This window comes from Paracoccidioides lutzii (assembly GCF_000150705.2).
Source record: "Paracoccidioides lutzii Pb01 unplaced genomic scaffold supercont2.4, whole genome shotgun sequence".
Classification (NCBI taxonomy): Eukaryota; Fungi; Ascomycota; class Eurotiomycetes; order Onygenales; family Ajellomycetaceae; genus Paracoccidioides; species Paracoccidioides lutzii.
This window is the reverse complement of record NW_015440950.1, coordinates 658,456-669,634: the sequence shown is the minus strand read 5'-3', so window position 1 is coordinate 669,634 and position 11,179 is coordinate 658,456. Positions and strand designations below refer to the sequence as shown.

Below are 11,179 nucleotides of genomic sequence, written 5' to 3'. Positions count from 1 at the left end.
ATCAAGTTTTGGGCTTCCTCCTGGACTTGGAATCCAATGACCAAACGGTATAGATTATTTTCCTTACGAGGAAAAAGCTGTTCCTTCGCCCGCGGTTGTGGGTATCACAGGCCCAGGCACGATATGAGCAAACAACCAAGAATACTATGTATATGTGACAGCCAGGGGCCAGATAACAAGTAAAAGCTTCCCTCCAAGGAAATGAAAAACCTCAGAACACCATGTGGTGATGCGCTGATAAGTGATCTGCGTGGGTGATAGAGGGGTAACTGATGCTATGAAACACGATCAGGTGGGAAATGCACAAGGAGGCAGGGCAGAAACCGATGAATATGGGGCGCACGAGGGGATTAAGAATCAAAATATGGACGAGGAGGGGAAAAAGAAATAACGCCCAGCGCCATCAGTATGTATGGGAGGATGGAGGGGACATGCGCAACGCCCGGCTGCGTACTCTGAAACGCGCCTGGGCCGTGATGGTTCAAGCGATAATAATGGAAGATGCGACAGAGTGATGGATCATGGAGAGCCCAAAGCTGGCGATCTGGAGCTGTGCCACTGGATCGACTAGAACCGCTGGTTGGTCTCTTAGTCGATTGTTCTATATTACTCTTCTAGTCTGTCGGGAGGGGGGTGGTCGAGCGAGCACGAAGACCTTGCTAGTGAACACCGAAATAATCCGCCGGTGGCTATTAATATTGGAAGTTCACCCTGCTAAAAGTTGTTAATAGTCCTCGCAAAAGTCATGAGGAACAGCTCAAAGTCAGTTTTATCATCTTCCATTATCCTGGGACCTTAATTACACCCAAAAGGCGCCGGATTTCAATCATAATACCGCGGCTGTACATGAACATGCATGTAAAATGATGTATGTATTTTGGCGAAACCGAGTCCACCACCACCGTAAAGACATGTGCATACTTTGTTACGCACATACATACAAACGTACATACATACATACATACATACATACGCACATACATACATACATACATACATACATACATACATACATACATACATACATACAAACAAACGTACATACATACATACATACATACATACAAACAAACGTACGTACATGCTGCGCTGCGCTGCGTTGGCCAGCAGTGACTCGCTTGTTCACCAACCAACCAAGGGATGGGGGAAGTCCATGGATTGATAATTCCATCCTTCTTTCGATGCTGCTGTCCCTTCAAGCTGAGAGGTTCGGTTTTGTATTGCGGAGTATGTTATTCATGGTCTCGAGCTAAACCTGTTCCCTGCTGCGATGCGCCGCCAACTCACATGGTGACTCTGCTCCACACCTGTTTTTATCAAATGAACGCAGGATCATGGGCGAGAGAGGACACCTTGTGCATTGCCTCCAATTCGCCAGAATGCAGCATTTTGAGAAGATAGTTACCAAAAGTCAATTGTGGGAATATCCGCTTCCGTTCGCAGCGGTTCGTAGCAACCCACAGCTTCGGGGGGAATTTGAACCCCCCCCCCCCCCCCCCCCAACAAGCCAGTGAGCTTTCTATATGCAATATGATATTTCGTGGATTCACAGAAACACAACCAAGTGCGACCACGCTGAGTCCGATGATGAGCTGCTCACAACACTCCAATATCTTTTGGGTTTGGAACCCAAAGAAACGGGCTGCCATTAACATTACCATCAGCTAGTTAGCGATTACAACAGTCTCTACCGCAGTCAGCAGTAATATTAAGGAACTTAAAAACTCCGTCCAGCGGCATCTCGAACACCCTGGGGAGATGATCCTTGAGACTGATCAGATCGGCCCCCAGGAGCTCAAACAGTGGTCAAGATTTCCGGTGACTAGTGTCACACGGCGGGTTTCCAATAATAAACTGATTGGCGATGAGGCCCAGGAGACCCATACCAAGTTACCAACGAATAGCAACGATCCTCTAGAGGCCCGATGCTCTCACGGGGGACGGCGACTAGCTGGGCGCAAATTAAGCATGTGTTCAAGGTTGTTACGTAGCATAAGCCACATCCCCAGAGCGAACCAAATCAGAAAACCGTGTGTTGTTGGAGCATCGGAGAAAACAGGTTGCTTTTCAAAGCAGTGATTTAGTTACAGTAATCAGTTTGAATCTGTCAACTTTTGAATTCTCATGAATTTTGTAGACACATAATTGCAAGGGATATCTACAAGGGTTGGTATTATTACCGCGCAATACTTCATCTTCAGCCCAGTTTCAAAAATATTTTCTCGCCAATCAGCGGGGAAAATAGTTAAGCCGTAGTTATCGTATACGTCGGTCTCGTATTGCGGAGTAACGATCCTTTCCAAGGTTCGTATGTGGCTTTTTCCCTTCCGGCCCATCGATGTCTTCCAAAGTCTCGATAGGATTTCTTCCAACGCCAAAAACCTCACAATTGTTCATCGTTCAATCCTGAGAGCAGGCTGCTCTTTTGAGAGTTCCTACGGCGGTACCATTTTGGAGGCGGTGCTGACGGCCCTATTTATACTTATGATCCGACAATGCCTATCCCGACGTGCTGCTTATCCCTGTTACCGAATTGTAGCGGGTGGAACTGAGCCCACGGGCTGTCTCTATCCCCAGAGCTGCCGCATATCAAGGAGGGGGAGGGATTGGTCCTCTACTTCTCGACGGGCTATAGATACCCAGACGTCTGGTGCGAGCAACGGCGCCGACTACGTTCCTTTGCGTCAACAATTGAAAGAGCAGGCTAGAGCGAAGCGGGCAGCGAAAAGGAAGGGCGAAGTTTCACCGCCAGAACATGAGGATTGGGAACTGACTGTGGGCATTGAGATACATGCGCAATTAGATACGGATACAAAACTATTTTCAAGTAAGGCAAATGTGGCTAGTGGCTGGAGATCTGGTATCCTCTTTGGATCTGACCGTTGTGAGCAGGAGCCTCTGCGGCCATTGATGATGTCCCAAACTCAAACGTAGCACTCTTTGATGTTGCATTGCCAGGAAGCCAACCGGTTAGTTCTTCATTTCTTTGACTGTGTATAACAGTACGTACACCAATGGCACCTAGAGTTCAGTTATATTGACGAATAACTAGTTGTTTCAACCAGCCACCTTGATACCCGCACTACGCGCGGCCATTGCCCTGAACTGCGATGTGCAGCGGGTCAGTCGTTTTGACAGAAAACATTACTTCTATCAGGACCAGCCTGCGGGCTATCAAATAACCCAATACTACGGTACTTGAAAAGACCCCACACATATATTTTTCCAATGAGGATCTGTTTGTTCCCCTAACAATTTCCCCCCCCCCCCCAAAAAAAAAAAAAAAAATAGAACCGTACGCGAAAAATGGCAGCATTTGGTTGGGATCACACGATGGCATTGCTAAGGAGGACGGGGTCGGCGTTGAAATCGGTATAAAACAAATACAGATGGAGCAGGATACGGCGAAATCACAAGAACTTCCATCGTCCACATACCTTCTTGACTTCAACCGTGTTTCGCGCCCTCTTATCGAAATAATAACGCTACCGCAGATCCACTCGCCAGCAACAGCCGCTGCTTGCGTGAGAAAAATCCAGACGATCCTTCAGTCCGTCGGAGCAGTGACAACGGGGATGGAAATGGGAGGCCTAAGGGCTGACGTTAACGTATCTGTAAGAAAACGGAGCGAGGGGGTTGGTGACCATCAATACCACGGAGTAACAGGACTCGGCCAACGAACCGAAATCAAAAATCTAAGCAGTTTCAAAGCTGTCGAAGATGCTATCATTGCAGAACGAGACCGTCAAATCGCGGTACTTAGAGCAGGTGGCGCCATTGAGGGAGAGACACGAGGCTGGACACTTGGCAGCACCGAGACCAGGAAACTACGGGGGAAGGAGGGGGAAGTGGACTACCGATACATGCCGGATCCTGATCTGGGGCCAGTGATAATAGGATACGATGTTCTTTGTGAACTCAAGGCGAAGCTGCCAGTTCTGCCCGATGCGCTCTTACATAATCTTGTCCAAGATCCGAAATACGGACTCTCTATTGACGATGCCAAGACATTGATTGAACTCGATGACGGAGATCGGCTAGATTACTATAAAGATGCTGTTGATATTCTAGTTACCCTCCAAAAGGACCTATCCGACGATTTCAGTGGCGGGAAGGTGGTTGGCAATTGGGTGCTGCATGAACTCGGAGGCCTGCTAACCAAATCAAACCTCCACTGGGACTCAGAACGGGTCCCAGCACAAAGTCTAGCGGAAATTATCAACCTGCTCTCCCGAAATAAAATAACCGGCAGCACGGCGAAATCTCTCTTTGCAATGGTGTTTGACGGCGACAAGCGGTCTATCGGTCAGATTGTGGAGGACGAAAATCTCCTTCTCCAAAGCCTTTCCCGGGAAGAATACATCGCGCTAGCCGAGGAGGTTATGCGCCAGAACCCCAAGATGGTGATGGAAATCTGCGAGAAACGCCAGCTGGGCAAGATTGGCTGGTTGGTTGGACAGATTAAGCGGATTGGTGATAGGAATAGAGTCGAGGCGCAAAAGGCCGAGGAGATTCTACGGGAGCTTATACTTAAATAGGCGTCTGCATCTGTGGTTGGAGGATTGAACTCGCTGTATGATATAAATAAGTGTAGATCTAGATAGGTAAAATGTGTAGTTCACCCATCGTATACTGTTGAATGCAAAATTAGCAGTCTGAACATCCCATTTGCATTGGCATCCCTCCCCTTCCCGGAAAATTCTATCTTAGGCGACAATGTTTTTCAATCTCTGGAAACAAAATATATAAATACCTCACCGCCGAATCATCAATTCATAGCCCCGTCCACCTGATGTCACCGCCCATGGTTAAGTGGGAAGCGTTGGTGCGGAAAAGTGGCGACATCTCTCTTAAACATGTACTTAGGGGAAATGGTTCATTCGGTATGACATACAAAGTGAATGGCGTCTCCTAGTTTTCTCCATCTCCTTTCCCCTAAAAGCATGTTGAACCGGGGACACATGAGGGTTTGAATAGGAGCAGCAGAGGGACTCCTACGCTGCGATGGGCCCGGATCTTCTATGGGTAATTCCCTTCTTCTCTCGTGTTATTACATTAAGTTTTCTCGTCATCTTCTTTTGTAATTTCAGGAGTTCTTATTTTTAACTGCTATTCTTGAAACCTCCACTGGTATCCGCTGCCCGTTATCGAGAAGCGCTTCAATTTTGTATATTAATCACACATCAAACAGACGTTTCGCAAGGGGAAGAACATCTAGCTTCTATTTTATTTACTCTTTATCACTTTCTCATCTCGATGCTCTTCTTATTTCTCTCGTATTTCAAACAGTTGAGATAAATTCATTCTTTCCCAGTCGCACCAAGTTGAGACAAGTAACTACAGAGGCGCAATTTTGGGCTACATAGTTGTCTCTGCTTGCTTGCTTTTCCAAATCACTATTTCTTGCAAAAGTTTCCCTTTTAGCAGACTTCAACAACTTCTCTTCCCTTTCGACCGAAGGCGAAGATCATATAATTTGCATAGGACCAGGCTTTCTTGCGCCGTTTCGAAACATTCATTGGAGGATTCATCCAGCCGTCTTATTGAAGAAAGGAAGGGATATCGCAGAAAGGAAGCGCAAAATGACACAGGAAAATACGAACAATGTGATCTCGCCGTCTATGATCAAACACAAGTTCCTCTCCAAACCCAAGGAAGTGGGGGTAGTGGCCGTTGGCTTTTCCGGAGGCCAGGTATGTATTATAACATCTACAACTTAAAAGAGACTATACAAAGAGCGTACCTAACATCCCCCCCTCCCTAATCAACAGAGCAAACCAGGAGTCGATGACGGCCCCACAGCTCTCATCGAAACAGGCCTACTCGAGCAACTCCAAGAAGACCTAGGCTACACCGTCAACTACGACAACAAAGTCCACAACTACGGTGACATCGTCCCTGTCTCCGACCCCGACTTCCGAGGCATGAAAAGGCCCCTCTCTGTCAGCGCCGTGACAGAGAAGCTCAGCCAGCAAGTCTACGAGCACGCGCGAGATGGCAAGTTTGTCCTGACGTTGGGCGGCGACCATTCCATCGCTATCGGGACCGTGTCGGGAACTGCGAAGGCGATGCGGGAGAGGCTGGGGAGGGAGATTGCGCTGATCTGGGTGGATGCGCATGCTGATATTAACACGCCGGAGACGAGTGGGAGCGGGAATATACACGGGATGCCTGTGGCGTTTCTCACGGGGTTGGCGAGGGAGGAGAGGTCGGATATCTTTGGGTGGTTGGGGAGGGATCACTTTGTTAGCACTCGGAAGCTGGTGTATATTGGTTTGCGCGATGTGGATCGCGGGGAGAAGAAGATTCTAAGAGAGAATGGGATTCGGGCGTTTAGTATGCATGATATTGATAAGCATGTTTCCCCCCCCAACCCTACTATACATATATATTCTTATATCCTCTTTTGTTTTGACGCTCTTGCTAACCATGATGTCAGACATGGTATTGGACGTGTTGTCGAGATGGCTCTGGCGCATATCGGAGCCGATACACCAATTCATCTCTCGTTTGACGTGGACGCTCTTGATCCCCAATGGGCTCCTAGCACGGGTACTCCCGTCCGAGGCGGGCTGACTCTCCGTGAAGGCGACTTCATCGCTGAATGCGTTCACGAAACCGGGAACCTGGTTGCGATGGACTTGGTGGAAGTGAACCCAAGCCTGGAAATCATGGGTGCCAATGAGACCATCCGGGCGGGCTGCTCGTTAGTCCGCTGTGCATTGGGGGATACACTTCTCTAAAGCTGTCTTGCCGCTTGAAGTTGGAGCGCCTTGGGACTGACTGCCTTTTGTTGATTGTTGGAATGGATCTATATAGAAATGACTTGCAAAATATGAGGTGTGTATGGAACTGGAATGATAGTATAAACTAATAGCAAGCTTGTAAAAATCCAGATAGATGTTATAATGTATCTTGCTATATATTTGTACTGATTTGTCTGCCAGATCTTCTCTTCCATTGCTCTGTTTGCCTTTAACTCTCTATTCACTGCGAAAGCTCGATTTTGCGGAAAAAGCCGTAAAATTGATCGTTAACTATTTAAACGTCATTGTTGGCAACAAAAACAAATATACAATGAGTTTGTTACACCGCAAAACTCGAAACCAGCTTAACATTAACTGCTATGGCCTCCCTCTCCAGCAGGGAGTAAGACAGACATCAGCCTCGTGTTAGCAACGTATTTCGCGTTGGCGGCGGCGATGAGTTTTGAAATATTCCCCTGCCACCGGCTTATCCATCCCCAACCCCTTCATTTATTTACTCAGCGGCAGCAAACCAATGAAAAATAGGAACAGGAGTTGGAAAAAGAAAAACAACCATGTGCATCTTTATCTCCCTCGAACAATTAACTGATCAGCTATAATTCGATGACAAAGTTATTCGATTTCGGTTTTTTCACCCACACATCTGGAAAACACTCCGTGCTCCTCATCATAGCGTTTTGTATATTTCTACGTATCTATATATCTTCTCTGCAGGAATAACATATCTTTTCCCCTACATTCCCAGGCCATTGGGACACGATTCTAAAATACCCAATATTGTATCCGTGGTCGCTTTCGATTCCCATGAACGGCTTACCCCTCCCCTGCGTCATCTAGTTTTGAACCAAGCACGTTGTCTCCGCTGTTCTGCTGTCGTGGTCGACTCCCATTGCTACAGACAGCCTCGAAAACCACAACTGCCAATTGGTCCACATTATCATCATCATCATCACCACCACCACCACTGCGCGCCCAACTATAATTCCCCTGCGCTGCTGCTTGACCAATTGTCTCCAGCGTAGAAACGTGGGAGGGAATTGTTTCTCTCCCCTTCCCTCTTGTTCACGCTCCCGCTCAATCTCCCTCTGCTCCTCCGGCATCTTCTAAATCAATCACCCAAACTTCCCCATAGGCACAACGATCTTCACAATCGACTTCGAGGGGTTTTTTCCAGTCGTATCCCAGGCTGCAGAGCGGCCTGAATATACTTCCTTTTATTTTTAGTAAATACAAACGGACACCGACTCCGACACTTGTTCCTCATACGGTACGATCCCGCATATCCTTGGCCCTCTGTGAACCTCTTGTCGGAAGGGAGAAAGACACCTCTGCTCCAGGTCGAGTACCTTTTGAGTCCCCGCTATATTTGAAGTATATCTCGCCTACCTCGTCCTTCTTCAGGCTTTGGACAGGAACTCAATTGATATCCTGCGAACACATTCCCCCGCACCCTTTCCTGGATGTCAAGCTCGAGCTATTCGCGGACAATGGTTCCCGCAACGCGCAAGTTCCACTGGCCAGAGATACAGCTGAACATATGGTTCTTCGTCGTGCTTGCGGGCTCGGCAACATGTCTGGGAATCTTCAGCTGGCTCATGGCAGTACAGACGCAAATGGAGCTGCCGATCCCCTGGTAAGTTCTATATTATGGATAAACAAACCCTTCCCCAAAGACTCTCAATTCCTGTTTTCAACCTGGGGCCGATTGATACTTACATAGATCTATTGATCTATACATTCTATACCTGCAATATCCCGATTTACACAATGATCAACGAACTTACGAATAACAGGGTCTTCCCCTTCATGGTAGCCGCCGCCGCCATATCACTTATATTCCTCTTCCTGATCGTCTTCCTCGCCATCCAGCATTCGCTAATACCCGAAATGATAATACTGGGCAGCTTTATTCTCTTCGTGCTATGGTTCACGGGCCTAATAGGCACATCCGTGCAGCTATACGGTAGCAAAGCAAACATCAATTCAAACTGCCAGAATTGGGTGTCTGGTTACCAGTATAAGGGCGCAAGTATAAATACCCTTGCGTGGCTGACGAATATAACAATCTGTATGTCCCCTTTTCCTTAACCTTGGTTTTTTTTTTTTTTTTTTTTTTTTTTTTTTTTGTTTTTTGTTTTTTGTTTTTTGTTTTTTGTTTTTACATCCTTAAACCCTAACTCGGCTGCCCCCTTTTTCTCTGTCATTTAACAATATCTAACAAAAGAATGAAAAGGCAACTGCTGGAAGACCGCATTCGCATTCGAAGTAGTCGTATCGGTTTTCCTCCTCTGGATGCTTGTCATGGCATTCCAGGTCCGAAAACACACGGATCCTTACTGATCCATTTGACTTGGTTTGCCTTTTTTCCAACATCTCATAGCACCTTTTTATCTTGCCCTTTTTGCAACTTCATTTCTTTTTTTTCTGATGGTCATTTGATAATAAATATATCTACCTGCAATGGGGTACATGTCACTTAGCGTCTTCATATTTCGCACAGCATCCAGATGGAGTATGGTCTTTCATTTTACAATCTTTTATATTGTTTCACCTTATATGGGGGAAAGTGGCCGGCTGGCCACAGTTTTATTGAACGAGTGGGAAGGGATATATGATTTGCCTCTCTGTCTGTCTGTATACATTGCGGTTGATTTAGTTTCTGTTTTTTTTTTTTTTTTTGATATTGTTGCCAGGTGTTATTTACTGGTATGATATGCGTAATGGTATCGGGAGGGGGGAAAACCCTCCTATCATTTTCAATTTTCATATTCATTTATTATATGTGTCCTGTTTCTCTCTGTTCCTGTTCCCGCCTCTGCTCCCGTCTGAATCAATATCGGCATCAATAAATAGGGGAATGATGAAATAATATTTCTCCTGTGTAATATCTCTCCTGTATAATGATTTTTTACACTTCACGCTGTCGCCAGCCAGCCAGTTCATCATAAAACTACAACACGATTTTTCCTAAGCTCTCTAAAAACGGTGAATATCTCCTTCTCATACAGTTATAGTTATTCCAGATGCCAGTGATGTCAACGACTTTGGTCTTTGGGAGCAATGTTCTCCAGGGCTCTTGGAGACGGGTCTCGCTCATTGACAGGGAACGGTGTGTATATTGAGAGAGGGAGACCTGTGTTCTGTGTCTAGTCTGAAATAACTTAAGGGGCGAGTGCTTCGTATGTAAATCGAATCTCGAGTAATATTTATAGGTCTCAAATAAGTACCGGGCCGGCTCAAGGGCAGATTTAAGACCAAAGCGCTAATTTTTCGGCCCAAACGAAATCCCACGTCGCCGAACATCTGTATCTCTGTTCCATTCTTCTATCCACGATCGTCAAAGCTATATATATATATATATATATATATGTATCATGGTGACCTTGGGAATATACACATCCAAAGCAAGCACAACATCGAATGCCGCAACTGCCGCAAAGGCATCCCCGAGAAAGGATTTCGGGGCAAACCCGACAGAAGAACGCTTCGAACTGGATTTTCACAAGGTGACAGACAGCCTACGCAGCGGGGTGGACTTTTTGGTTTCCAGGAACTGGGGACAACGATACCTTGTTTACTTGCGGCTGCCCAGTTTGCTGTTGGCGGTTTGGCTCGGGTGACTACGTAGTTTCCTTCACGTTTCCTTGGAAGGGTCTCAAACCTTGCAGCTGACGCCATCCCCCAAAAGGGCATAGCGCTCGGCTCGAAAGCCAATCTCCGGCCCCGCTAGGTCAACCACGGGACTTAGCGCAGTCACGGGATCCGTTACGTAGGCTCCGTCCGGCGTCCTCCGAATCAGGCAGCCCCCGTTTTCCCGGCGTTCCAGCCCTGCCATTGTACCCTTCCCCCAGTAACCCAGCGTGCGAGTGACCTCGCCCAGCCCACCCGGGTCGCCGCCAAGGGGAACCCCCCGTGATGATTACCTCATTCACTAGGGGCAGACCTTTGGCCTGGCTTCAACTCGAACCTCAACCTCACCCCCCATCATCATCCGCCATCTTCTTCATCCTCATATCCTCATCCTCATCCATCGGCCTCTGCCTGTCCACTTCACTCTCTTCCCTTTCTCCATCAAAACCCCATTCCACAAAACCAAAACCCAAACCCCCCCCCCCCCGGCCTTTTTTTCAGTCTTTTCTTTCCTTTACCCCTAGTTGTGTCTTCATAAGACTTCCCCCCCCCCCCCCCCCTGCCCTGCTCATCACTCTGCGTCACGGTAGTTAACCGCTGCTATGAAGTTCTCTCTGCTGCTTGCAGCGACCACCACCCTACTGGGCACGTCGTCTGCAAAGGTACACAAACTGAAGCTTAACAAAGTATCTCTATCACAACAGCTTGTAAGTAGTAGTCGTCGATAGCAGATGACATTTCCCTCTTTTTGTGTTACCCATTGCTGTTGATGTGATGTCGTT

At 47.2% G+C, this 11,179-nt stretch overlaps 4 protein-coding genes across 4 annotated transcripts; 3 read left to right on the top strand and 1 right to left on the bottom strand.

Annotated features, from left to right (window-relative positions):
• Positions 1 to 2,484: 2,484 nt before the first annotated feature.
• Positions 2,485 to 4,538, top strand: PAAG_01970 (aspartyl/glutamyl-tRNA(Asn/Gln) amidotransferase subunit B; the record flags this gene model as incomplete). Its single annotated transcript, XM_002796036.2, has 4 exons — positions 2,485 to 2,827; positions 2,893 to 2,969; positions 3,053 to 3,194; positions 3,292 to 4,538. The coding sequence occupies 4 exons, from the start codon at positions 2,485 to 2,487 to the stop codon at positions 4,536 to 4,538; spliced, it is 1,809 nt and encodes a 602-aa protein (XP_002796082.2).
• Positions 4,539 to 5,582: 1,044 nt separating this feature from the next.
• On the top strand, positions 5,583 to 6,743 carry PAAG_01969 (arginase; the record flags this gene model as incomplete). The annotated part of the gene is made up of 2 exons (XM_015844505.1): positions 5,583 to 5,693; positions 5,772 to 6,743. 2 exons carry the CDS (start codon positions 5,583 to 5,585, stop codon positions 6,741 to 6,743), a joined length of 1,083 nt encoding a protein of 360 aa, XP_015701509.1.
• A 1,511-nt stretch (positions 6,744 to 8,254) lies between these two features.
• Positions 8,255 to 9,107, top strand: PAAG_01968 (hypothetical protein; the record flags this gene model as incomplete). Its single annotated transcript, XM_002796034.2, has 3 exons — positions 8,255 to 8,400; positions 8,561 to 8,835; positions 9,001 to 9,107. 3 exons carry the CDS (start codon positions 8,255 to 8,257, stop codon positions 9,105 to 9,107), a joined length of 528 nt encoding a protein of 175 aa, XP_002796080.2.
• Positions 9,108 to 10,285: 1,178 nt separating this feature from the next.
• Positions 10,286 to 10,602, bottom strand: PAAG_01967 (hypothetical protein; the record flags this gene model as incomplete). Its single annotated transcript, XM_002796033.2, has 2 exons — positions 10,286 to 10,351; positions 10,429 to 10,602. The coding sequence occupies 2 exons, from the start codon at positions 10,600 to 10,602 to the stop codon at positions 10,286 to 10,288; spliced, it is 240 nt and encodes a 79-aa protein (XP_002796079.2).
• Positions 10,603 to 11,179: the final 577 nt, after the last annotated feature.